The following is a 24135-nucleotide window of genomic DNA, read 5'->3' on the forward strand; positions in this document are numbered from 1 at the left end:
GGACCCTATATATAATATCCTTACAATGTGTATCATGTACTGGCAAATTGAAGAACAGCCTTGTACTATGTGCTAATTTCAGCATCTTTCAACCTAACTATTTCTGCATTATACAAGGCAACATCCTTCTCATGCCAAACAAGGGTGTTTGGCAAGAAAATGACAGGTTGGCTATAACCGCCTTGGCACTCCCTGCTTTGCCTCTGGCACCTACTCCTCAGGCTAAAGCACAGGGCTAGCCACAGGCTATTGCTGATGTGTTTCTGTAATGGAGGTGCTTCAGTGATTTACAACCTTGCTTGAGACCTGAAGACTTGCGTTAGTACCTGAGCTGTATAGGCTTTAGATCAACGGGCTAACATGGTATTGTGGCATGAAGACGTGATGAAGATGCCTGGGAATGATACCTCTGAGGTCATCTTATCATCTTCTGCACTTCTTCACGTTGAAAATGCACTTAACACAGGTGTTCTCTGAGTGCGTTCTCTTAACAGGAAATATGACTCTTCCTCAGAACAAATACATTCCTGCCTCTTACCACAGCAATTCATAATACACAAAGTGTCGGGTTTCATCTAATACAGCACTACACTGAGGATCTCTACTGCAGATCAATTCAGCCTCATTCAGACACTGTATACAGGCATGGTTCAGATCAATAAAGACAGCTTGAGCCCAAGGTGTTGGAATGAAGGGATCTGTGGTAATTTCAAGAGCCTTTTGAGTTTTCCTCTGTCTAATACATTATTTTAGGATGCAGAAAACGACATCCTGTTGTTGTACCTTGCATTACCTAGTTAATCAATAAAGGACAGTGTAATGAGGAAACTGTGTGCCAACTGTTCATGGACCAATTGAGTATTCATTTCATTCAATAAACCTTCATACTCTGTCGGTCCATGCATAAGTGGAACATTGCCTTAAGGGGCCTTTGGCTTAGAATATTTATCTGTTTTCATGCACACTATGTCAGGAGGTCTAGACCCTTTGGCACAGCAGGTAGTGCACTAACTACAGGGTTATAGTTCTAAGCCCTTCACTTCACCAGATGTTACCCCACAATCACATTATTACAAATGAAATCATCTGAAAAACTAAATGCACACCCCAGAACACCAATTTAATCACAAAGTGCCTTACAAAACACTGTCTTGATATAGTGTCTCAACATCTGTAATTGAATGGAACATTATTGTCTCATCATTCACAACTAATGTCATCTTACAAACAACACACTGACAGACAGCTCATTCATTCATGTTTCTTTTATCAGACGGACAGATTCCATTCATTGTTTCCTGTCGAGGAACTGTGTGTAGGTGAAGGAATCGGCCCAGTCCCCTGTTCTGCTCTTCTTCTCCAGGAACAGGCCCATGCTGTCTCTGGGGGGGTCTGCGATGCTGCGGCTCCACAGCGGCTCTGATGTCCCCAGCAGCTCACGCACATGGGCAGAGATGGCCTACAGGGGGGTATAACACAGGGAGGAGGAGCTGAGTCAAACCATAGGCTACTAAAATATATGTGTCACGTTCAGTAGGGTACGTTGTAGAATGTTCAGATAGAAATGCATTGCATTTTAGAATAGATATGCCCCTCTGAAATGTATACACTCTTAGAAAAAAAGGTGCTATCTAGAACCTAAAAGGGTTCTTCGGCTGTCCCCATAGGAGAACCTGTTGAACAACCCTTTTTGGTTCCAGGTTCCACCCTTTCCACAGAGGGTTCTACCTGGAACCCAAAAGGGTTCTCCTGTGGGGACTGCCGAAGAACCCGTTTGGAATCTAAGAGTGTAGAGTGAGGAAGAAATGGCAGCTTTATTCATAGTATTTCTATCTGCAATAATCAGTTCGTTGCCCACTCCTAATTACAGGGGTGTTCATGGCTGATAACCCTAACTCCCACAAGCATTAATAATAGGTTATAAATGAGAGCATCACCATGCACATTAGAAATATAAACCCTGGTCCAGTTTAGCTGCTATCACCTGGTGAGTTGGCCTATGAAATAGGAATTATTATCTGTGCTGCATCTGATTTTCTGCATTTGGCTGTGTATGAAATAGCATGTTGTGCGGCCTATCATAAAAAAATAGCCTACAACTGAGATGGGAAGATTGTCCAATGCTTTCTTATTTGGGTTGGAACAGTCCTGCACACATTCATGTTGGCACTCCCAGGAAGATTTAGTGCAGAGATTACTGGAGTCTAGCCTATTTCTACTTTCCATTCATACTTTTTAATTCAAAAATAACTCTATCGAAATTAAAAGTAAGTCAAACAAAAACGTTGAATTTGAAAGCTTTGTAGGACCATCTCCTTACCTTCATATCCTCAAAGTCTGTGATTCCTAATCTTGGCAGATAGCAGCAATTTACATAAATCAGCTTTTTACCTGTGATGAGGTTCTCAGTGAAACAGGCCTGGGGGGATAAAGACAGAGCTGTTGAATAAGTGTCTCTCTATCACCAAAGTAGCCCACGCCTGGACTGCTTCTGTCTAAGCCACATTATTATAAAGTTACTCTGATGCTAGGCTAGCTAAAATAAAACTGGATAGTTACTTGGCATTGTGAATAAATTAGTAACTAAGTCACTTAATTGTTAACTGAATATGTTTACTCACTGTATAATGTGGATATCCTAAGGATATTATCCATTTTGCCACGTCCTGGCAACTCCAGTGAAGGAACGCCATCTTGCCTGTGTGTCTGTTACCATAGAAACTGCCACCTGTCGGGAAAGGTGCTAATGTATCTATCTCATAAATATAACATGTTAGGTAAGCACTGAAATACTTTCAAATGCATCCTGATGTAACTTATTTATAGCAGTAAAACTCAGACCAAGGTCAATATAAAAAGTGTCTGTCACATTAGGAATAGTGGAATCCGAAATAAGTAATGTCATTTCAAGTGACTAATTGAATATGCTCTATTCTATTTATATTCTACGATATTCCATAATATTCTAATGTATTCTACCATGTTTGCTCTATTCTATTTATATTCTACGATATGCAATAATATTCTAATGTATTCTACCATGTTTGAAAGAAGACACTTGTTCTCACGTCTTCGTTCGATAAGGAAAAAAATGGTGTAAATTAGAATGATGGACTCTACTTGGGATCAATGAAAGAGATGTAACAGAGTAGTCATTTTCGTGTCAGCGAAGACTGGTCACAATCATTAAAGGCCAGCCAATGCGCTTCATACATTTGGGGGAGTTTATTCGTTTTGGCCTACTGATTGGTTCTTTCTCAAGTTATTGTCCCGCCCAGATTGGGTCCTATTCACGGGAATCATGCATGCCAATTTCACAGATTGTTAAAGCATCTGCTGCGCTCGTCAATGTGGCCCAACCTCGCTGTCTCAGTGAAAGAGCAGATCAACATTTCAGCGTTTGCTCTTTCTACGTCCTCAGCCAGTTTGACGCAATGATTGTGTGACTGCTATTCGGCTAACCTTTTCTAGTGTCTAGAGGTGTCTGTATTTTGGGTCTGACCAGCTGGGGAGTGCGTACTTTTGGGCTAAAAGCAATCACAGTTGCTTCAACCATGGCAGGGATACTAGCAAGGTCGTTATGGAGCAAAAAGGTAAACCACATACCACGTGCAGCTTTTCTAAATGCATTGTTTGTTTGAAGCTTGCTAAGCTGACTTGCTATCTTGCTCGAATGGCACGTTAGCTAGCTCGATAGTTAGTTGGTGCCACACTTTTCTACGTCGAAATATACACTTATAATTATTTCCCCCCCTTGGCATTGCAACATATAGCTACTTCCTGTAGCATGCAATTGGACGAGTTAACGTTAGCTTTCGAGTTCAACTAGCTAGCTACAATGCCACATAGTTAGCTTAGCTAGTCGTCTTGCAGAAAGTTAGGCTTTTGGATCTTAGCCAATAGAAACTAAACATTGAAAAGTGATCCTTATGTGTTCTATATCGTGGAGCTCTGCTCCTAGTGGTTTACCCATCTGCATAGGCAGAGAATAGCCTGAGAAATTATGTACACACCTGCAGCCAATAGGAGCACAGGTGACCCAATCAGCCTCCCGTTATCTTCAGCGACAGGACTGGACAGAAGACGCCTAGAGAGAAGACTCAGTCTCCACGTTGTCCTTAATGAGCATGCCTTTTCCACCCCAAAAGCTCTTTTAAGAGCTCAGTGTCGCTGCTCCACTATGGCGGCTACGGACCCACATGACTTATGTGTTGTGCGTTTGGGTTTGCAGCAAGCTAGGGGCGGCCACACAGATCCCCGATATGCCCTAGCTGCACCCTCCTTTCTTTAAAGGAGAGAAAGGAAAGGAGAGGAAACAGAGGTGGGCATTTTTCAAGGGAGATCGCTCTCTGGAAGATGCCATGACTGTGCTTGCCTCAGATTCTGAGGCATCATATGACGACGTTGTCTCCGGAGATGACGAGGACGTTGGGAAGTGTCTGGGTTTTTCTCCGGAAAAACCCAGTCTACTGACCAAAGCTGAAATTAGCATGGGCGTCACTTTTAATGGCCAGAGCGCCGGCGAAGGCATACCAAAGTTCACCAAAGTGGACGGGAAATGGCCTCAGGAGATCCCTAGGCTCGAGGACGCCCTAGCCGCGTACCTCGCCCCAGGTTCAAGCTCCTTGCCGTCGTCCAGGAAACCCACACTACCTACAACTTAGGACCGACTCGCAGCACAGCTGGTAGAGAAGTCATTCATTCTAGGTGTACAGGCTATAGCAGCAGCTAATAATATTGCACTCCTGGCAGCCTCTATCCTGTCTCACCACGGGTAGGACTGAGCTGTCGTGAAAGGAGATAGAGGAAGCGTTGAAGATTTCCGGTGCCATCCTCCATCTCACATAGGCGTTGGCTCTATGTGCAGGGAGGTCCATGGCCATTTCGGTGGTTTTGGAGCGACACCTCTGACTGTCTTTGACGGCTATGAAGGAGACTGACAAAGCCGCCCTAATGAACGTCGGAGCAGCAGTCAAAGATGCGATGGTGCGTTTCGGGAAGCTTGAGGAGTAGAGAAAGCAGCTGTCTAGACACCTGCCATTAGCAGGAGGGTCTCAAGCAACTTCAAAGGAACCCCCTCGCTCCACCATCTCCAGTAGACACGGGTCTACGGTCAGAGAGAGAGCCCGTCGAGCGGCAGCACCTGGTGTAGTCAGAAGAGACGATGACCGGACGAGTGGGAGAGGACAGGACTTCAGGTGACAATGGCCACTGTTCATCCCCCAACAGGAATGGAGGAGCCGATGTGTCCTTTGTTAATAAAGAATGTGTTCCATCTGGCTTTGTCACAAGATAACCTATTTTCCATAACAAAATTGAGACTGCTTAGGTTCCTTCCATCTCTCTCTCTTCCTCTCACCACTGTGTGTAGCACAGCCCACTATGAGTAAGTAGCTGAGCACACACAGGAGGACGTTGTGAGTGGGAATGACATGAGGGAAGCGAGACAGACGCTCTTAATAAGCCGTCATGCTATACCTCATAAAAAACCCTACACACTCTTAGGAGTGAGGTGGCTAGGGGTTTAAAGAACAGTCTGCGTACACAGCCCCATGTTGGGCCGATGATGCAATCGCTGTTGGGAGACGGCACATTAACTCAGGTAAGCGTCCCAGTTAGTGTAGCTCAGACCCGTCCTGCGTTCACAGAGGGCTGGAACCACAAGGTTACGAGTGTAACCAAAGGGTCGGACTTCTGTGTCCAGGGGCGGCTTGGGCCATAGAGGAATACAGGTCCTTCCTACGGCTTCGTGCTCTCCCGCTCCCAGAGCATTACTCGGAGTGGCAGCGATGCTGCACCCTCTCCTCCTGGCTAAGTCGTTCGCTGAAGAAGGGTTATACCATCTAATTCCACCCCCATTTTCGGGCGTGGTGGAGACGGTGATGAAGACGCCAGAGAAAGTAGCTAGTTCCCCAAGAGAAAAGGAACAGCGGGCTATATTCACCCTACTTCCTAGTGCCAAAGAAGATGGGGGGAATGAGGCCAATATTGGATTTACGCACTCTCAACGAGAGCGTAGCCAAACAGCACTTTTGAATGCTTACGACAACGTCTGCTGGAATCTATCCACAACAAAGACTTTTGTATAAGCATAGACCTAAAGGATGGGCATACTTTCATGTGCTGGTGCATCCTTGTCACAGGAAGTTTCTGCGTTTCGCCTTCCAAGGGGTGGCGTACGATAATGGCTTTCCTGGCACCTCGCAACTTTTCCAAATGTGCGGAGGCGGCATTGGAACCGTTGCTTCGTCAAGGGATAAGGCTACTAGCCTACCTAGACGACCTACTGGTTCTTGCCCCGTCAGCAGAGCTGGCGATCATACACACGACACAGACAGCGATTCATCTCACACGTTTGGGGTTCGCTGTGAATTGGGAAAAGAGCACGCCTTGGCCCAGTCATCGGATTGTCTACCTGGGCTTATAGCTAGACACTAGCTATGAAGGCTCGAATGTCAGATCCTCGGCGGGCTGCCTTGTTGCTAGCCCTACGAAGGTTTTATCCGAATCACGTGGTGACAGCGCATTCTGTTATGACACTCATGGGTCTCATGTCATCTGCCCACTCCGTGATTCATCTGGGACTTCTGCACATGCACAGAACACAGCGAGGGTTTGCCCAACTATGACTGGATCCAGTGAGGCACTGTCATTGTTTTTTTCTTCTTCTGGTAGTTCTCCTCTCGCTCAGAGCGGACCTGAACTGTTGGAGAGACCCGTGCGTCCTGACGCAAGGGGTCCCAATAGGCAGAGTGTCCTCCTACATTCCAGTGTTTTACAGATGCTTGTTTGGCTGGATGGGAGGGACATGTCAGGCTCTGGCGGTAGGTGTTTGACCTCCCTCGGAACACCACATCAGCCTCCTGGAGTTGGAGACAGTTCTACTGGTTCGGACCCACTGTCTACCCTACGGGGTCAAGACGTGCTGGTCTGGTCGGACAACCAAACCACAGTAGCCTACATATATCGGCAATGAGGAGTCAGGTCTCCTGCACTCCACTGGCTGGCGGAGGAATTGTGGCTGTGGGCTCACGAGCACCTTCGCTTGTTGACAGCAGCCACATTCCAGGCTATCAGAACGTCGGAGCAGACCACATGTCTCGAGGTGGTACCCGAGACGACGAGTGGCAGCTGCACCTCAACATTGTTCTCCAAATATGGGAATGGTTTGGGGTGGGCCTGTTCCGAGGTGGACCTGTTTGCGTCACTTGTTAACGCGCAGTGTGCTCTATGGTTTTCCCTACGAGCCCAGGACGAACCGCCACTAGATAGAAGCTTTTGCGCACCAGTGGCCAGATGTTCTCTTGTATGCATTTCCACCGCTGTCCTGCGTTCTCCCACTGCTAGCCTGCGTGAGAACAGGAGGGTTGTCAATCATATTGATAGCCCCCGATCGCCCAGGGGCTCCGTGGTATGCGGAGATGACTCAAATGTTGATTGTGCCGTCATGGCCAATTCCACATCAAGAGGACGCGATGTCTCAGGTGGCAGGCATGATAGAGCAATTGCCTCTAATTGGCCAGCTACTTGGGGTTTGGCCCCTGAGAGGGACAGGTTAGAGCGCAGTGGATTATCTGATTCAGTAATCAGAACTATACAGGGCTCGCGTGCCAATTTCACATCCAGATGGAACGTGTTTTCACAATGGTGTGCCAAAGAGAATGTGGACCCCGTGTGCTGTCAGGTCGAGAGCGTGCTCTCATTCCTACAGTTCATGTTTGACAGGCAGCGCTCACCTGCCACCGTTAAGGTATTCGCGGCAGCCGTCTTCAGCCACCCTCTAGTGAAACGGTTTCAATTGGAACGGGGCGGCTTAGGCCAGCGGCTAGAGTCATGCTGCCCCAGTGGGATTTAACTTTGATACTCGAGGCACTCTGTGAAATGCTGTTCGAGCCATTGAATCAAATCCCCCTCAAGATGTTGTCTCTGAAGACGGCACTTTTGCTTGCCTTGACTATAGCCAAGCGTGTCAGTGATTTGTGTGCTCTTTCGATGAGACCGACTGCCTTGCCATCAATGGCGACTTGAGCAGAGCGGTGTTATGTCCTAACCCGGCATTTATGTAGAAGGTTATTAAGAGCTCATATAGGTCACAGACCGTTGAACTATGGGCTTTCTCCCCCCGCCCCCGCCTCCCCATTCAAAGCGGAGAAAGGAGAGGCTTCATTGCCTGTGCCCAGTGCGCGTCTTGGCGTGCTACGTGCAGCGCACGGCAATGATTAGGTCATCGCCTCAGCTGTTTGTGTGTCACAGTGCTAGTACACTTGGTAGACCACTTTCAAAACCGCTGCGGTCTCATTGGCTTTGCGAAGGAATTGAGACAGCTTATGAGGCGGCAGGGCGGCCACTGCCTCATGGCGTCAGAGCCCACTCCACTCGTGGAGTAGCGGTGCCTGCTGCCTTTTTCAGAGGAACAGGGGTAGAGGGTATTTGTGCAGCAGCGTCTTGATCGGCATGTCTCCTTTTATCCGATTCTACCTGTTAGACATGTCATCATGTCGTCTAGCTCGTTCTATACTCAGCGTGGCTGAAGGGAGAATTTGAGTTAAGAAAAGATGCAGAACTATTGGGCAGAGTTCCCATTAGGTCCACTCTCAGTTGTCAGAGAGTAAGACACGTGCCACATGACCTTTGTTTGACACTGTCAGAACAGCACAGAATGTCTGGACTGCCCACCAGTGTATCACTGTATAGGGGCGGAGTGATGAGGGAAATAGTGCTGTAACTAGTGTTACTTTACTATTAGACCGGTCACTGGAAATGATGGAACATTGAGGTGTCATGTATCTGCTGAGGCAGAGTAGTTGGCCCATATTCTATTATCTGCCCACTAGTCATTGGCTTTACCTATGGACTGAGTGTGGCGGGTTACACTGAGGAATCGGTGAATAGGTCTTCTAAATTGGTTCAGCCTGTACTCAGCTTTGCTGATGAGAAGGCTAGAATTAAGGCAAAAAAGGCAGGATCAATGGACAGGGTTTCCATCAGGTCCGCTTTCTCCTATTAGAATGACTACATGTAACGGGTTTCCTCTTCTGAGGAGAAGTAGCAAGGATCGGACCAAAACGCAGCGTGGTAAGTGTCCATGATACTTTAATAATAACTGAACACGACTCAATACAAAAATAACAAAGTGAATGAACACGAAAACCGAAACAGTCCTGAATGGTGACACAAACAACAAAACAGGAAACAATCACCCATGAGAAACAGGTGGGAAAAGGCTACCTAAGTATGATTCTCAATCAGAGACAACTAACGACACCTGCCTCTGAGAACCATACCAGGCTAAACACAAAACACAACATAGACAACCCACCCAACTCACGCTCTGACCATACTAAAACAAAGACATAACAAAAGAACGTGACAGTACCCCCCCCCCCCCCCCCCCAAAGATGCGGACTCCGGCCGCAAAACCTGAACCTATAGGGGAGGGTCTGGTGGGTGTCTGTCCGTGGTGGCGGCTCTGGCGCGGGACGTGGACCCCACTCCATCATAGTCTTTACCCGCTTCTTAACCCGCCTCCGTGGCGCCTTTCGAGCGCCGACCCTCGCCGCCGACCTCAGACTCCGACCTCAATCTCCCGAATGGACGGGAGATTCCGGCAGCACCGGACCGGCGGGAGACTCCGTCAGCTCCGACGTGAAGGGCGACTCCGACAGTGCCGAAGTGACGGGCGATTCTGGCAGCTCCTGACTGACGGGCGGCTCGGGCAGCTCCTGACTGACGGGCGGCTCGGGCAGCTCCTGACTGACGGGCGGCTCGGGCAGCTCCTGACTGACGAGCGGCTCTGGCAGCTCCTGACTGACGGGCGGCTCTGGCAGCTCAGGACAGACGGGAGACTCTGGCAGCTCAGGACAGACGGGCGACTCTGGCAGCTCAGGACAGACGGGCGACTCTGGCAGCTCAGGACAGACGGGCGACTCTGGCAGCTCAGGACAGGCGGGAGACTCTGGCAGCGCTGGACAGGAGTGTCACTGATTGAGTGGAAGCGACCCCTTTTATAGGGACACCTATACTCCTATTGGCTGCAGATGTGTGCATCATTTTTTTCTCAGGCTATTTTCTGCCTAGGCAGTGGGGTAAACCACTAGGCGCAGAGCTCCCCAATGGGGCTCCACTCATACTGTAAAACTGGAGTTACAACTCCGATAACTATCGTTTTCTCTCGTTTACAGGCACCCTTTCAGATGGGTCGCATGTGCTATTCATCATCCGTGGTGAGTTTACATCATGCAATCATAACTACATTTATGAGTGTTTGTAACTACAGAAGACTTGTCCAGATTGTATGAGCATGTATTCTAATACATGTACAGATATGATGATTTGATATGGTGGATGACTGCATTGTCCCCCTGTGCTTTTGCAACCTTCCAGCCCACCACCAAGTTGTTCATTGACGGCAAGCTTGTTGAGTCAAACACCTCAGAATGGCTGGACATTCACAACCCTGTAAGTATTTTTGCATTAACACACCCACATCACAACGGGAGTTCATGCAAACACTAAAAAGCAATGTATAAACCGGTCGGGAGCTGGAGATGAAGAACTCTTTAGGGTGTCATTTAATATGTATGATTTGGAAAGTGAAGAAATGGGAGCCTATTCTTCATAGCCAGTTCAATTTAACCTTGACATGTTTATGCACTCACATTCACTAACTCAGGTCCCCCCCGGGCCTGTCTGCATCTACTTCATGTAACGTTTCATTGTCTTGTTCCAGGAAATATTCACACTCTCTTTACTTTTTCCACATTTTGTGTTACAAAGTAGAATTAAAAATGATTTCATTGTTGTCAATGATCTATGCAAAATACTCTCAAAAAGTAAGGGTAAAATTCAAACATTTGTTAAAAAAATAAATACAACACAAATTGATTAGATAAGTATTCAGCCCCTGAATCAATGTTAAAATCACATTTGGCAGCAACTATAGCTGTGTCTTTCTGGGTAAGTCTCTAAAAGATTTCCACACCTGGATTGTGCAGATTTTGCCCAATATTCTTACAAAAATTATTCAAGCTCTGGCAAATTGGTGGTTTATCATTGCTAGCAGATTTAAGACAACTGTAACTCGGCCACTCAGGAACATTCACTGTCTTCTTGGTCCACAACTCCAGTGTAGAATTGGCCTTGTGTTTTAGGACAGTGGTTCCCAAACTTTTTATAGTCCCATACCCCGTCAAACATTCAAGCTCCAGCTGCGTACCCCCTCTAGCACCAGGGTCAGCACACGCTCAAATGTTGTTTTTTTGCCATCATTGTAAGCCTGCCACACACACACTATACAATACATTAATTCAACATAAGAATGAGTGTGAGTTTTTGTCACAACCCAGCTCGTGGGAAGTGACAAAGAGCTCTTATAGGACCAGGGCACAAATTATAATAATCAATCATTTTGCTTTTTATTTAACTATCTTGCATACAGTTGAAGTAGGAAGTTTACATACACTTAGGTTGAAGTCATTAAAACTAGTTTTTCAACCACTCCACAAATGTCTTGTTAACAAACTATAGTTTTGGCAAGTCGGTTAGGACATCTACTTTGTGCATGACACAAGTATTTTTTCCAACAATTGTTTACATACAGATTATTTAACTTAGAATTCACTGTATCACAATTCCAGTGGGTCAGAAGTTTACATACACTAAGTTGACTGTGCCTTTAAAAAGTTTGGAAAATTCCAGAAAATGATGTAATGGCTTTCGAAGCTTCTGATAGAATAATTGACATCACTTGAATCAATTGGAGGTGAACCTGTGGATGTATTTCAAGGCCTACCTTCAAACTCAGTGCCTCTTTGCTTGATGGTGTTCTTCAGCTTGCAAGCCTCCCCCGTTTTCCTCCAAACATAATGATGATCATTATGGCCAAACAGTTCTATTTTTGGTTCATCAGACCAGAGGACATTTCTCCAAAAAGTACGATCTTTGTCCCCATGTGCAGTTGCAAACTGTAGTCTGGCTTTTTTATGGCGGTTTTTGGAGCAGTGGCTTCTTCCTTGCTGAGCAGCCTTTCAGGTTCTGTTGATATAGGACTTGTTTTACTGTGGATAAAGATACTTTTGTATCTGTTTCCTCCAGCATCTTTACAAGGTCCTTTGCTGTTGTTCTGAATTGATTTGCACTTTTTGCACCAAAGTACGTTCATCTCTAGGAGACAGAACGTGTCTTCTTCCTGAGCGGTATAACGGCTGCGTGGTCCCATGATGTTTATACTTGTGTACTATTGTTTGTACAGATGAACGTGGTACCTTCAGGTGTTTGGAAATTGCTCCCAAGGATGAACCAGACTTGTGGAGGTCTACAATTTTTTTTCTGAGGTCTTGACTGATTTCTTTTGAATTTCCCATGATATCAAGCAAAGAGGCCCTGAATTTGAAGGTAGGCCTTGAAATACATCCACAGGTACACCTCCAATTGACTCAAATGATGTCAATTAGCCTATCAGAAGCTTCTAAAGCCATGACATCATTTTCTGGAATTTTCCAAGCTGTTTAAACAATTGTAAACTGTAAACAATTGTCAACTGTAAACAATTGTTGGAAAAAATGTCTTGTCATCTTGTAGATGGCCAAACTGACTTTCCAAAACTATAGTTTGTTTACAAGAAATGTATGGAGTGGTTGAAAAACAAGTTTTAATGACTCCAACCTAAGTGTATGTAAACTTCTGACTTCAACTGTACTTGAACTGTTAGTGGAATTCCTGCGAAAGAGTAACGGTTAATGTGATTGGATGCTAATTATTTGACTAGGCTACCTGTATTTGACATTGTGTTGTTATTTTGCTGAACACTAGATGTTACATTTTATTTTTGGCAGTGAAACGAGGCTACTAAGGCGAGGGGAAAAAACTCACCCAAATGTATAGCCCAGTTGGAAAATATAAATCGACTGTTTGAAAATGTACAAAAATAAGTATCACATTTGGCGTACCCCCGACGGCATTGCACGTACCCCTGGGAGTACATACCCCATTTTGGGAATACATGTTTTAGGGTATTTCCCTGCTGAAAGGTGAATTCATCTCTGTCTGGTGGAAAGCAGACTGAACCAGGTTTTTCTCTGGGATTTTGCCTGTGTTTAGCTCCATTCCGTTTCTCTTTTTTTTTTTTATCCTGAAAGTCCCGAGTCCTTAACGATTACGAGCATACCGTAACATGAACACAGCCACCACTATGCTTGAAAATATGGAGAGTGGTACTCAGTAGTGTTTGGGGCAAATCCAATACAGGACAAAAAGTTAATTGCTTTGCCACATTTGTTGCAGTATTACTTTAGTGCCTTGTTGCAAACAGGATGCATGTTTTGCAGTATGTTTTATTCTGTACAGGCTTCCTTTTCACTGTCAATTAGGTTAGTGTTGTGGAGTAACTACAATGTTGTATATACATCCTCCGTTTTCTCTTGTCACAGCCATTAACTCTGTAACCCGGGCTTCAAATGAACACCTGGAAATAAAAGTAGATTTTGGCATTGGTGGGTAAGATGTCTATTTCACCAGCCACGTAGGCGGGTGGTCAGGGATCCACATTGCAAGCATTTCACTCGCAATTGTGAATAAAAAATAGTAAAGTGTGATCACATTTATAGTAAAATAAATGCTGCAGTAGCTGTTCAAAGAATTTATGACGTTTTTGCTTCATAGCTATTAATCGCACAGTCAAAGCACTACGAATGAATAATGCTTGGTTGGAGCCTGTGCGGAAGTGAAGAGCTTCATGAAAGATTCATTATTAGAAGCGCTGCGCACAGGCATAAACGTTGATCTAATTTACTTGAAACTAAAGTCTACTGAAGTGAGACTTTGTTCTTGTGTTTCTTGGCTATTTACATTTTGTTCACAAGCTAGGTTGTTTTTCTATTTGAGTTTCAACTGCTAGGGAAGAGAAGACGATGCTTCTACTAGTCAGACTCAATCTCACATGCTATTACAGTCACCTCCGCCCTTAAAGGGACAGGTGAACGTTTTTCTATCTGATACTGTATTTTGGTTAAAAGACTCAGGTCACAAAAAATGTACAGTGGGGCAAAAAAGTATTTAGTCAGACACCAATTGTGCAAGTTCTCCCACTTAAAAAGATGAGAGAGGCCTGTAATTTTCATCATAGGTACACATCAACTATGACAGACAAAATTAGGAAAACAAATCCAGAAAATCACATTGTAGGATTTTGAATGAATTTATTTGCAAATTATGGTGGAAAATAAGTATTTGGTCAATAACAAAAGTTTATCTCAATACTTTGTTATAAACCCTTTGTTGGCACGTTTTCTGTAAGTCTTCACAAGGTTTTCACACACTGTTGCTAGTATTTTGGCCCATTTCTCCATGCAGATCTCCTCTAGAGCAGTGATGTTTTGGGGCTGTTTCTGGGCAACACAGACTTTCAACTCCCTCCAAAGATTTTCTATGGGGTTGAGATCTGGAGACTGGCTATGCCACTCCAGGACCTTGAAATGCTTCTTACGAAGTCACTCCTTCGTTGCCCGGGCGGTGTGTTTGGGATCATTGTCATGCTGAAAGACCCAGCCACGTTCCATCTTCAATACCCTTGCTGATGGAAGGAGGTTTTCACTCAAAATCTCACGATACATGGCCCCAATCATTCTTTCCTTTACACGGATCAGTCGTCCTGGTCCCTTTGCAGAAAAACAGCCCCAAATCATGATGTTTCCACCCCCATGCTTCACAGTAGGTATGGTGTTCTTTGGATGTAACTCAGCATTCTTTGTCCTCCAAACACGACGAGTTGAGTTTTTACCAAAAAGTTATATTTTGGTTTCATCTGACCATATGACATTCTCCCAATCTTCTTCTGGATCATCCAAATGCTCTCTAGCAAACTTCAGACGGGCCTGGACATGTACTGGCAGGGGGACATGTCTGGCACTGCAGGATTTGAGTCCCTGGCGGCGTAGTGTGTTACTGATGGTAGGCTTTGTTACTTTGGTCCCAGCTCTCTGCAGGTCATTCACTAGGTCCCCTCGTGTGGTTCTGGGATTTTTGACCCCACGGGGTGAGATCTTGCGTGGAGCCCCAGATCGAGGGAGATTATCAGTGGTCTTGTATGTCTTCCATTTCCTAATAATTGCTCCCACAGTTGATTTCTTCAAACCAAGCTGCTTACCTATTGCAGATTCAGTCTTCCCAGCCTGGTGCAGGTCTACAATTTTGTTTCTGGTGTCCTTCGACAGCTCTTTGGTCTTGGCCATAGTGGAGTTTGGAGTGTGACTGTTTGAGGTTGTGGACAGGCGTCTTTTATACTGATAACAAGTTCAAACAGGTGCCATTAATACAGGTAACGAGTGGAGGACAGAGGAGCCTCTTAAAGAAGAAATTACAGGTCTGTGAGAGCCAGAAATCTTGCTTGTTTGTAGGTGACCAAATACTTATTTTCCACCATAATTTGCAAATAAATTCATTAAAAATCCTACAATGTGATTTTCAGGATTTCTTTTATAATTTTGTCTGTCATAGTTGAAGTGTACCTATGATGAAAATTACAGGCCTCTCATCTTTTTAAGTGGGAGAACTTGCACAATTGGTGGCTGACTAAATACTTTTTTGCCCCACTGTATCCAAGCAATATACCACATTAGTTAGTTACTTACTAGTAACGCATGTATTGTTTTAGAAACATTACAAAGCATGTTCATCTTTTTTCCTTTTTTTTGGAAGTCATTTTTGAGGAGAAAAAAAAATTCTGCCTGGTAAAAATGTGTGCCTGGTAGATTTTTACATCTAGCTGCCACAGTGGCTGGTGAACCAAAAAGTACATTTTATGTCCTGTCTGTCACTGTTTTAAAGTCACAATTGGCCTCATGGTGAAATCCTTGAGCGGTTTCTTTCCTCTTCGGCAACTGAGTTAGGAAGGACACCTGTATCTTTGTAGTGACTGGATACGCCATCCAAAGTGCAATGAATAACTTCACCATGCTCAAAGGGATATTCAATGTTAGCTTATTTTACCAATAGGTGCCCTTCTTCGCGAGGCATTGGAAAACCTCCCTGGCATTAGATAACCTCCCTGGTCTTTGTGCTTGAATTTGTGCTTGAAATTCACTGCTTGACTGAGGGACCTTACTATGTATGTGTGGGATACAGAGAGGAGGTAGTCATTCAAAAATTGTTGCACTATTATTGCACACAGTGAGTCCATGCAACTTGTGACTTGTTAAGCACATTTTTACTCCTGAACTTATTTAAGCTTGCCATAACAAAGGGGTTGAATACTTATTGACTCAAGACAATCCAGCTTTTAATTTAAAGTTTGTCAAAATTTCCGACTACATTTTTGACCAAATTCACATGGAAATGTTAGTTATAAATCTGTCATTCTCATTGAAAGCAAGTCTAAGAAGCGGTAGATCTGTTCTATGTGCGCTATTTCTATGCTTACCGTTAAGATTTGTTTTCGTGTCTTTTACTTTCGGTTTTGTACACCAGTTTCAAACAAATGAAAACACACTATTTTTGGTTGCTGAAATATATTTTCCATGAAAAGGCAAGTGGCTAAAAAAGCCAAGGCAATAGCATGGTGGTAGAGCATGGCATTAAAGGCAAATTCTCCTGAGTCTAAACATTATATAGTCATTCTGAATTATGTATCCATGCATCATTACAGATTGTGGTTGATTTATAAACCTGATAACTTTCAATTGAACAGTGAGACATCTGATACTTTGGGTACTGAGTGAAAATTCAGCAGTTTAGTCCAAGATTTGATTATCAGTTCCTGAGGCATATAGATTGAAAACACTTCAGCAGTTTAGTCAGTTCAAGATTTGATTGTCAGTTCCTGAGGCATATAGATTGAAAACACTTGTATACATTTTACTTCAGACCGTTTTTAAGTTGTGGAGGTAATTAAGCAGGCAAATCATATGATTATAACCAAACATTTGAGGATGTGGTGGTTGCCGATCTTGTTCGTCATCAGGCTGGCCCTGACAAATAGAACATTTTGAAATGCTATCGGACTCCCTATTCCACATGTCATGACACTTATCCCTGTACACAGTTAATTTTTCTCTCAAGTTTCTTAAACGTTACACCCTTCTGGACAGGCCCCAGATGTTGTTGGTCTCTGTTCACAATGACCTGGTCATCTTTTGTCCCTCTTCTCCCCCTAATTCAGGCTACCAATGAGGTGGTGAGTCGTGTGCCCAAAGCCACCCACACGGAGATGCTGGCTGCAGTAGACTCCTGCTCCAGGGCCTATGCCTCCTGGTCCGACACTTCCATCCTCACCCGCCAGCAGATCTTCCTCCGATACCAGCAGCTCATCAAGGAAAACATTGTAAGGAAAGCCCCTGGTCTGAAATCAGGCCTGCATACATGTTTCTTAACAATAACCGGGTCCTAAAACATGAATGTTTAACAAAGATGATTGGCTAATTTTATTTATTTTCTTCTATGTTTACAGAAAGAGCTGGCCAGGCTGATCACCCTGGAGCAAGGCAAGACTCTAGCTGACGCGGAGGGAGACGTCTTCAGAGGACTGCGTGAGTAGACAGTCCCCTTCAGTAGGCATGGGAAACAGGAAAATGTTTATTTGAAACGGGGAGATGGCTACTATAAGAACTTGTCCAATAAATGCTTATTTTAGTCTTCTCTAGTCTGTATGGGAGTCTCTGTATGGGAGTCTCTGTATGGGAGTCTCTGTATGGGAGTCTCTGTATGGGAGTCTCTGTGTGGGAGTCTCTGTGTGGGAGTCTCTGTGTGGGAGTCTCTGTGTGGGAGTCTCTGTGTGGGAGTCTCTGTGTGGGAGTCTCTGTATGGGAGTCTCTGTATGGGAGTCTCTGTATGGGAGTCTCTGTATGGGAGTCTCTGTATGGGAGTCTCTCTATTGGAGTCTCTCTATTGGAGTCTCTGGATCTCTGATGTCTTGGTCTCCTTTAGCAACACACGTATTTGACCCTCTGCCAACCCTCTTTCACCCCTACTCTGATCTCTACCTCCAAATGTACTGTTTGACCTTCAGCTCCCTGGCTTTTCTCACCGTGTCTCTGCTCCTTTCTGCCCCCTAGAGGTGGCAGAGCACGCCTGCAGCATCACCTCCCTGATGATGGGGGAGACCCTGCCCTCCATCACCAAAGACATGGATACCTACACCTATCGCCTTCCCATCGGGGTGTGTGCCGGCATCGCCCCCTTCAACTTCCCTGCCATGATTCCTCTGTGGATGTTCCCCATGGGCATGGTGTGTGGCAACACCTACCTGATGAAGCCCTCCGAGCGCGTCCCAGGGTGCACCATGCTGCTGGCCAAGCTGCTACAGGATGCAGGGTTGCCCGACGGGACCCTGAACATCATCCATGGACAGCACGCTGGTGAGACGGGGTTGTGTGTGTGCTTAGTCTTTGTAAAACATGTGTCCTGTTTCCCAGGATGCAATGAAGCAGGCTATGCTGATCATGTGTTAGTGCTGCATCGACAAGACCATTCAGACTACTGATATACCTCAAGCATTATGTTAAACGCTTTGCATAATGTGTGTAGGTAATGTATTTAAGTGCTTTAGGGGAAGGAGTCCATATAAGAAAGGTTGTTTGTTTCATTTCCAAGGTGATTACGCCGCGCCATCTTGTGCCCTTACAGTGCCATGTAATGATGATGGGATGATGTTGATGAGTGAAATTAGATGACCTTTGACCTCTTTCCGTAGCCGTGAATTTCATTTGTGACCACCCAGCCATCAAGGCCATCAGCTTTGTGGGCTCCAACCAGGCAGGAGAGTACATCTACGAGAGAGGATCTAAGAACGGCAAGAGAGTGCAGTCCAACATGGTAAATATGATGACCAGCAACCGTTCTATGAATGGGGTCAATTGGGGATTAAATGATTGAAGAATCCCTTACGCATTTAGGAAACATGTCTGCCTTAAAAGTGCAAAATGCAGAAATCGCTCTGCCATTTCCCGGTTGCAAAAAATAGAATAATTCACCTAATTTGTGTTTGTGACAAAATAAGTTTGTAGACAATCATTGTACCATAAACCGCTGTGAAATATATTTTACATTACCAAAAATATTGTATTTTTAATTGTTTGTAGTGTTCAAAACCGAAAGACACAATAACGAAACTTCAGAATGCAAAACATAGAAATAGCGCACGTAGAAGATTTACCACTAAATTAGAATGACAGATCTATAACTCGTTTTTCGGGTCGCCCAAAAAGTTACATAGCAGCTTTTATATAGTTTACTGTGGCCTTAATCATACATACATGCAAGATGAATATGTCTATCAAGACTGAGCCAATAGATGGCTGTCGATCCTTGAGTTTTTTTCTTGAGATAGTTATTGCTTAGGTCTACTGTATGTCTTTGCACGTTCCTAAAATGTATTGCAGTAAATGTAGCAACCCATGTGTTCTGGCTTGTAGGGAGCCAAGAACCACGGTGTGGTGATGCCTGACGCCAACAAGGAGAACACTCTGAACCAGCTGGTGGGCGCGGCCTTTGGCGCAGCAGGACAGCGTTGTATGGCTCTCTCAACTGCCATTCTGGTAGGCGAAGCTCGTGATTGGCTTCCAGAACTGGTGGAGCGCTCCAAAGCCCTGCGCGTCAATGCAGGTACCTCACCCTTTTACCTAAAAGACTCACTAACCCCTGTGTGAATTTAAGACTTGCTAGTGTTTTTTTCCCCATTTTAAAACAGTACATCCAATAGGACCACTAGCTCCAGTCCACATACCGTATCATGCAACATTGCTCAGGTTTGGAATGTCCATCCTATGAATTCTAATTCCTTGTTTTCTTCCTTTGTGTGGGTGTATCTAGGTGACCAGCCAGGTGCTGACGTGGGTCCACTGATTTCCCCTGAGGCCAGGGCCCGTGTTGAGATGTTGATCCAGAGTGGTGTGGACGAGGGAGCTACGCTGCTGCTGGATGGACGCAATGTCCACGTCAAAGGATACGAGAATGGAAACTTCGTAGGACCCACTATCATCGGCAACGTTACGGTAAGGGGGGCGCGGTCTATGAATTTTGGTCAGCTGAGTGATTGACTGTCAGTAGCTGAGCTAAAGCCAAGGTTTCCTCATCTACAAGTATTCCGGCTACATTATTACATTACATCATGTAACTTTTGGTGAACCACCACACCTCTATACTTAAGCAATAGCGGTGCGATATACAGTGCCTTGCGAAAGTATTCGGCCCCCTTGAACTTTGCGACCTTTTGCCACATTTCAGGCTTCAAACATAAAGATATAAAACTGTATTTTTTTGTGAAGAATCAACAACAAGTGGGACACAATCATGAAGTGGAATGACATTTATTGGATATTTCAAACTTTTTTAACAAATCAAAAACTGAAAAATTGGGCGTGCAAAATTATTCAGCCCCCTTAAGTTAATACTTTGTAGCGCCACCTTTTGCTGCGATTACAGCTGTAAGTCGCTTGGGGTATGTCTCTATCAGTTTTGCACATCGAGAGACTGACATTTTTTCCCATTCCTCCTTGCAAAACAGTTCGAGCTCAGTGAGGTTGGATGGAGAGCATTTGTGAACAGCAGTTTTCAGTTCTTTCCACAGATTCTCGATTGGATTCAGGTCTGGACTTTGACTTGGCCATTCTAACACCTGGATATGTTTATTTTTGAACCATTCCATTGTAGATTGTGCTTTATGTTTTGGATCATTGTCTTGTTGGAAGACAAATCTCCGTCCCAGTCTCAGGTCTTTTGCAGACTCCATCAGGTTTTCTTCCAGAATGGTCCTGTATTTGGCTCCATCCATCTTCCCATCAATTTTAACCATCTTCCCTGTCCCTGCTGAAGAAAAGCAGGCCCAAACCATGATGCTGCCACCACCATGTTTGACAGTGGGGATGGTGTGTTCAGCTGTGTTGCTTTTACGCCAAACATAACGTTTTGCATTGTTGCCAAAAAGTTCAATTTTGGTTTCATCTGACCAGAGCACCTTCTTCCACATGTTTGGTGTGTCTCCCAGGTGGCTTGTGGCAAACTTTAAACGACACTTTTTATGGATATCTTTAAGAAATGGCTTTCTTCTTGCCACTCTTCCATAAAGGCCAGATTTGTGCAATATAGGACTGATTGTTGTCCTATGGACAGAGTCTCCCACCTCAGCTGTAGATCTCTGCAGTTCATCCAGAGTGATCATGGGCCTCTTGGCTGCATCTCTGATCAGTCTTCTCCTTGTATGAGCTGAAAGTTTAGAGGGACGGCCAGGTCTTGGTAGATTTGCAGTGGCCTGATACTCCTTCCATTTCAATATTATCGCTTGCACAGTGCTCCTTGGGATGTTTAAAGCTTGGGAAATCTTTTTGTATCCAAATCCGGCTTTAAACTTCTTCACAACAGTATCTCGGACCTGCCTGGTGTGTTCCTTGTTCTTCATGATGCTCTCTGCGCTTTTGACGGACCTCTGAGACTATCACAGTGCAGGTGCATTTATACGGAGACTTGATTACACACAGGTGGATTGTATTTATCATCATTAGTCATTTAGGTCAACATTGGATCATTCAGAGATCCTCACTGAACTTCTGGAGAGAGTTTGCTGCACTGAAAGTAAAGGGGCTGAATAATTTTGCACGCCCAATCTTTCAGTTTTTGATTTGTTAAAAAAGTTTGAAATATCCAATAAATGTTGTTCCACTTCATGATTGTGTCCCACTTGTTGTTGATTCTTCACAAAAAAATACAGTTTTATGTCTTTATGTTTGAAGCCTGAAATGTGGCAAAAGGTCGCAAAGTTCAAGGGGGCCAAATACTTTCGCAAGGCACTGTATATGTATTTTTTACCTGGTGAAATCAAGATCATTTTTACATTTAGCACATTAAATTACTCCACCAATTAGCACGGATAGAGCAGCTTACTATGGAACCGGTAAGCTCGTTGTTTGGTGGACAGATGAGTGCGACTGAAATTGTACCAGTAGGGAGAGCGAGAGGGGTGGACATGGAGGGGGCATGCTTAAAGCGCTGAGCATCATGTCATAAATTGGAATGTGTTTAGGCTATTACTAGCGTCATGACTTCACTGAAATATATTTATATTACACTAGACATTAGGAATATCTTTGGAACAATAAATAACATTATTAACCGGTTCTCAAGATTTGAAAATAAGGGTTCTGTTCTGGAATACTAGAGATCCATTTCCTTTCCTCAATGTTTTTCTTGTTTTTGGTTCGGTTCCCTGAAACGGTTCCAACCCCTGCTTGTAGGTTAATGTCTGGCTGGAGTTAAGAGGCCTGACTTGACCAGCGACGTCTGCCTGCTATATGGAGATCTTGACTGATGAACCATTAGTCACATTGATGGTTGTGTAATCTTGTCCATATGGAGAGAAGATAAAACAGTGCCTTTGTCAACCCGACTTTCCACTCTTTCTCACGTTCACTGTCCTTCAGGTTTTCGGGTGTGAATCTTCTGTGTATCCCCTTCCACAAGTCATACCACTTCACTTATTATATTGGATCTGATTTGCCTTCAACTCATTTGGAAGGCCTGCAATAATAATAATAATAATACATGATAGTCCACCCAATCTCTATTCTTGACATAATATCCTGTAGAACACTGACAGGGAGCTTAATCTCATGCTTTTCCACTCCTCCTCCCCACCCCAGCCAGCGATGAAGTGCTACACGGAGGAGATCTTTGGGCCTGTACTGGTGGTTCTGGAGGCAGACACTCTGGACGATGCCATCTCCCTGGTCAACAACAACCAGTATGGCAACGGAACCGCCATCTTCACTACCAACGGCGCTACCGCCCGCAAGTACACACACGAGGTGGATGTCGGACAGGTGAGCCATAGTTCAACGTTCAGAGAATTCCGGTAGGTGCTTAGGAAAGTAAGACTTGTGTGATTTGATGTCAAGCATTGCAAGTAGTTTCTCATTGATCATTGGATGACATCATTTCCTGATAGATTGGTGATTCATAGCTTGTGGTTACTCAGTGGGGGTTTCATCTGCTTTTAATGGGATTTAAGACTATGAGGGACAACCATCTATTGTTCACAGAACTATTTTGCAACAATGCACAAGGCCTTTTCATGGATCCCTCAAGCTGTAATTTCTCTGTTGACATTTATCTCCTTGATTCATAATGTGATCTGTATGTCTGTCAGATTGGAGTGAACGTGCCCATCCCCGTCCCCCTGCCCATGTTCTCCTTTACCGGCTCCAGGGGTTCCTTCAGGGGGGACACCAACTTCTACGGCAAACAGGTTAGCCCAACACCGGCAATGACCAGCACAAGCCCACAATTGTTTCTCACCCACCGATTTTATCATGCGATCATATTGATCCTACGTTTTTGTTTCAGACAACTATATATGAGGTGGAAGATTTCTGTGCTTGACTGTCTCTTTTGTGTTGTCGCTACAGGGCATTCAGTTCTACACTCAGATCAAGACGGTGACATCACAGTGGAAGGCTGAGGACGCCACGACTAAGGCTGCAGCAGTTACCATGCCAACCATGCGCTAAACGGAATGTAAATGTTGTGTTCTCTCCCTGGCACAATGTTCTACTGACTGACATTCACACGGGGTTAGCACCCAAGGGGTATGGATAACTGATACGACTTTATTGCAGTCCTGGAATATGTTTTATACAGAGTGTACTACGTGAGCAAAGTTTTTATACTTTGGAGTTTGACCCTATTAATGAAAGTAATGTTTCTTATAGGGTGGTGGCAGATTAGATCTGAAATGTACTGTTACTATAGCCTCAAACTCTTCTGCTGCTCCTGGGAGTTCCATGATAACGATGGACTTGGTGGAATGCAAAGGGTGAGAGAAGGCCTCTGTTGCCCATAGGCAAAGATCTAGGATCAGTACTCCCCTCGCATCCTAACTATAACCATTAGGAGGGGAACAGCGGTACACTGACTGTAGATAAGCATCTAGAAGTGGCTTCACCTGAGTCCCACAGCCATCATGGTCCTTAGTGTCCCCAACCTGTGGAACAGAGACACTGTCAAAGTGTTAGTATTTGTGTGAGTGCATTCTAAAAATCCAATTTGTAACATTAGTGAGCGGTGTTCCTGTTTTACATGGAATAAAGATATCCATTGAATACTGTGGCTAAGTATACTACTTCCTATGCCTCATCACTGAGCTCTATATAACTA

At 44.6% G+C, this 24135-nt stretch overlaps 2 protein-coding genes across 2 annotated transcripts; one reads left to right on the plus strand and one right to left on the minus strand.

The window, feature by feature from the left end:
• Window positions 1-19: 19 nt before the first annotated feature.
• LOC110522459 (sterile alpha motif domain-containing protein 15) lies at window positions 20-3096 on the minus strand. The gene is made up of 3 exons (XM_021600878.2): window positions 2622-3096; window positions 2321-2419; window positions 20-1459 (listed from the first exon to the last, which is right to left on the minus strand). Exons 1-3 carry the CDS (start codon window positions 2691-2693, stop codon window positions 1289-1291), a joined length of 342 nt encoding a protein of 113 aa, XP_021456553.1. The 5' UTR covers window positions 2694-3096; the 3' UTR covers window positions 20-1288.
• Window positions 3097-3310: 214 nt separating this feature from the next.
• On the plus strand, window positions 3311-24080 carry LOC110522458 (methylmalonate-semialdehyde dehydrogenase [acylating], mitochondrial). The gene is made up of 12 exons (XM_021600876.2): window positions 3311-3593; window positions 10182-10223; window positions 10384-10458; window positions 17153-17314; window positions 17441-17519; window positions 18045-18347; window positions 18683-18804; window positions 19404-19593; window positions 19801-19982; window positions 22623-22802; window positions 23129-23227; window positions 23388-24080. Exons 1-12 carry the CDS (start codon window positions 3555-3557, stop codon window positions 23487-23489), a joined length of 1575 nt encoding a protein of 524 aa, XP_021456551.1. The 5' UTR covers window positions 3311-3554; the 3' UTR covers window positions 23490-24080.
• The last annotated feature ends 55 nt before the right edge of the window (window positions 24081-24135 follow it).

This window comes from Oncorhynchus mykiss, chromosome 4 (assembly GCF_013265735.2).
Source record: "Oncorhynchus mykiss isolate Arlee chromosome 4, USDA_OmykA_1.1, whole genome shotgun sequence".
Classification (NCBI taxonomy): Eukaryota; Metazoa; Chordata; class Actinopteri; order Salmoniformes; family Salmonidae; genus Oncorhynchus; species Oncorhynchus mykiss.

Coding starts and splice junctions, on each gene's coding strand:
- LOC110522459 (XM_021600878.2), bottom strand. CDS start 2,693: ATGGCGTTCCTTCACTGGAGTTGCCAGGACGTGGCAAAATGGATAATA. Junction 2,420..2,621: donor TAGGATATCCACATTATACA/GTGAGTAAACAT, acceptor TTATCCCCCCAG/GCCTGTTTCACTGAGAACCT. Junction 1,460..2,320: donor CAGACTTTGAGGATATGAAG/GTAAGGAGATGG, acceptor ACCCCCCTGTAG/GCCATCTCTGCCCATGTGCG.
- LOC110522458 (XM_021600876.2), top strand. CDS start 3,555: ATGGCAGGGATACTAGCAAGGTCGTTATGGAGCAAAAAG. Junction 10,459..17,152: donor GGCTGGACATTCACAACCCT/GTAAGTATTTTT, acceptor CCCCTAATTCAG/GCTACCAATGAGGTGGTGAG. Junction 19,983..22,622: donor CTATCATCGGCAACGTTACG/GTAAGGGGGGCG, acceptor TCCCCACCCCAG/CCAGCGATGAAGTGCTACAC.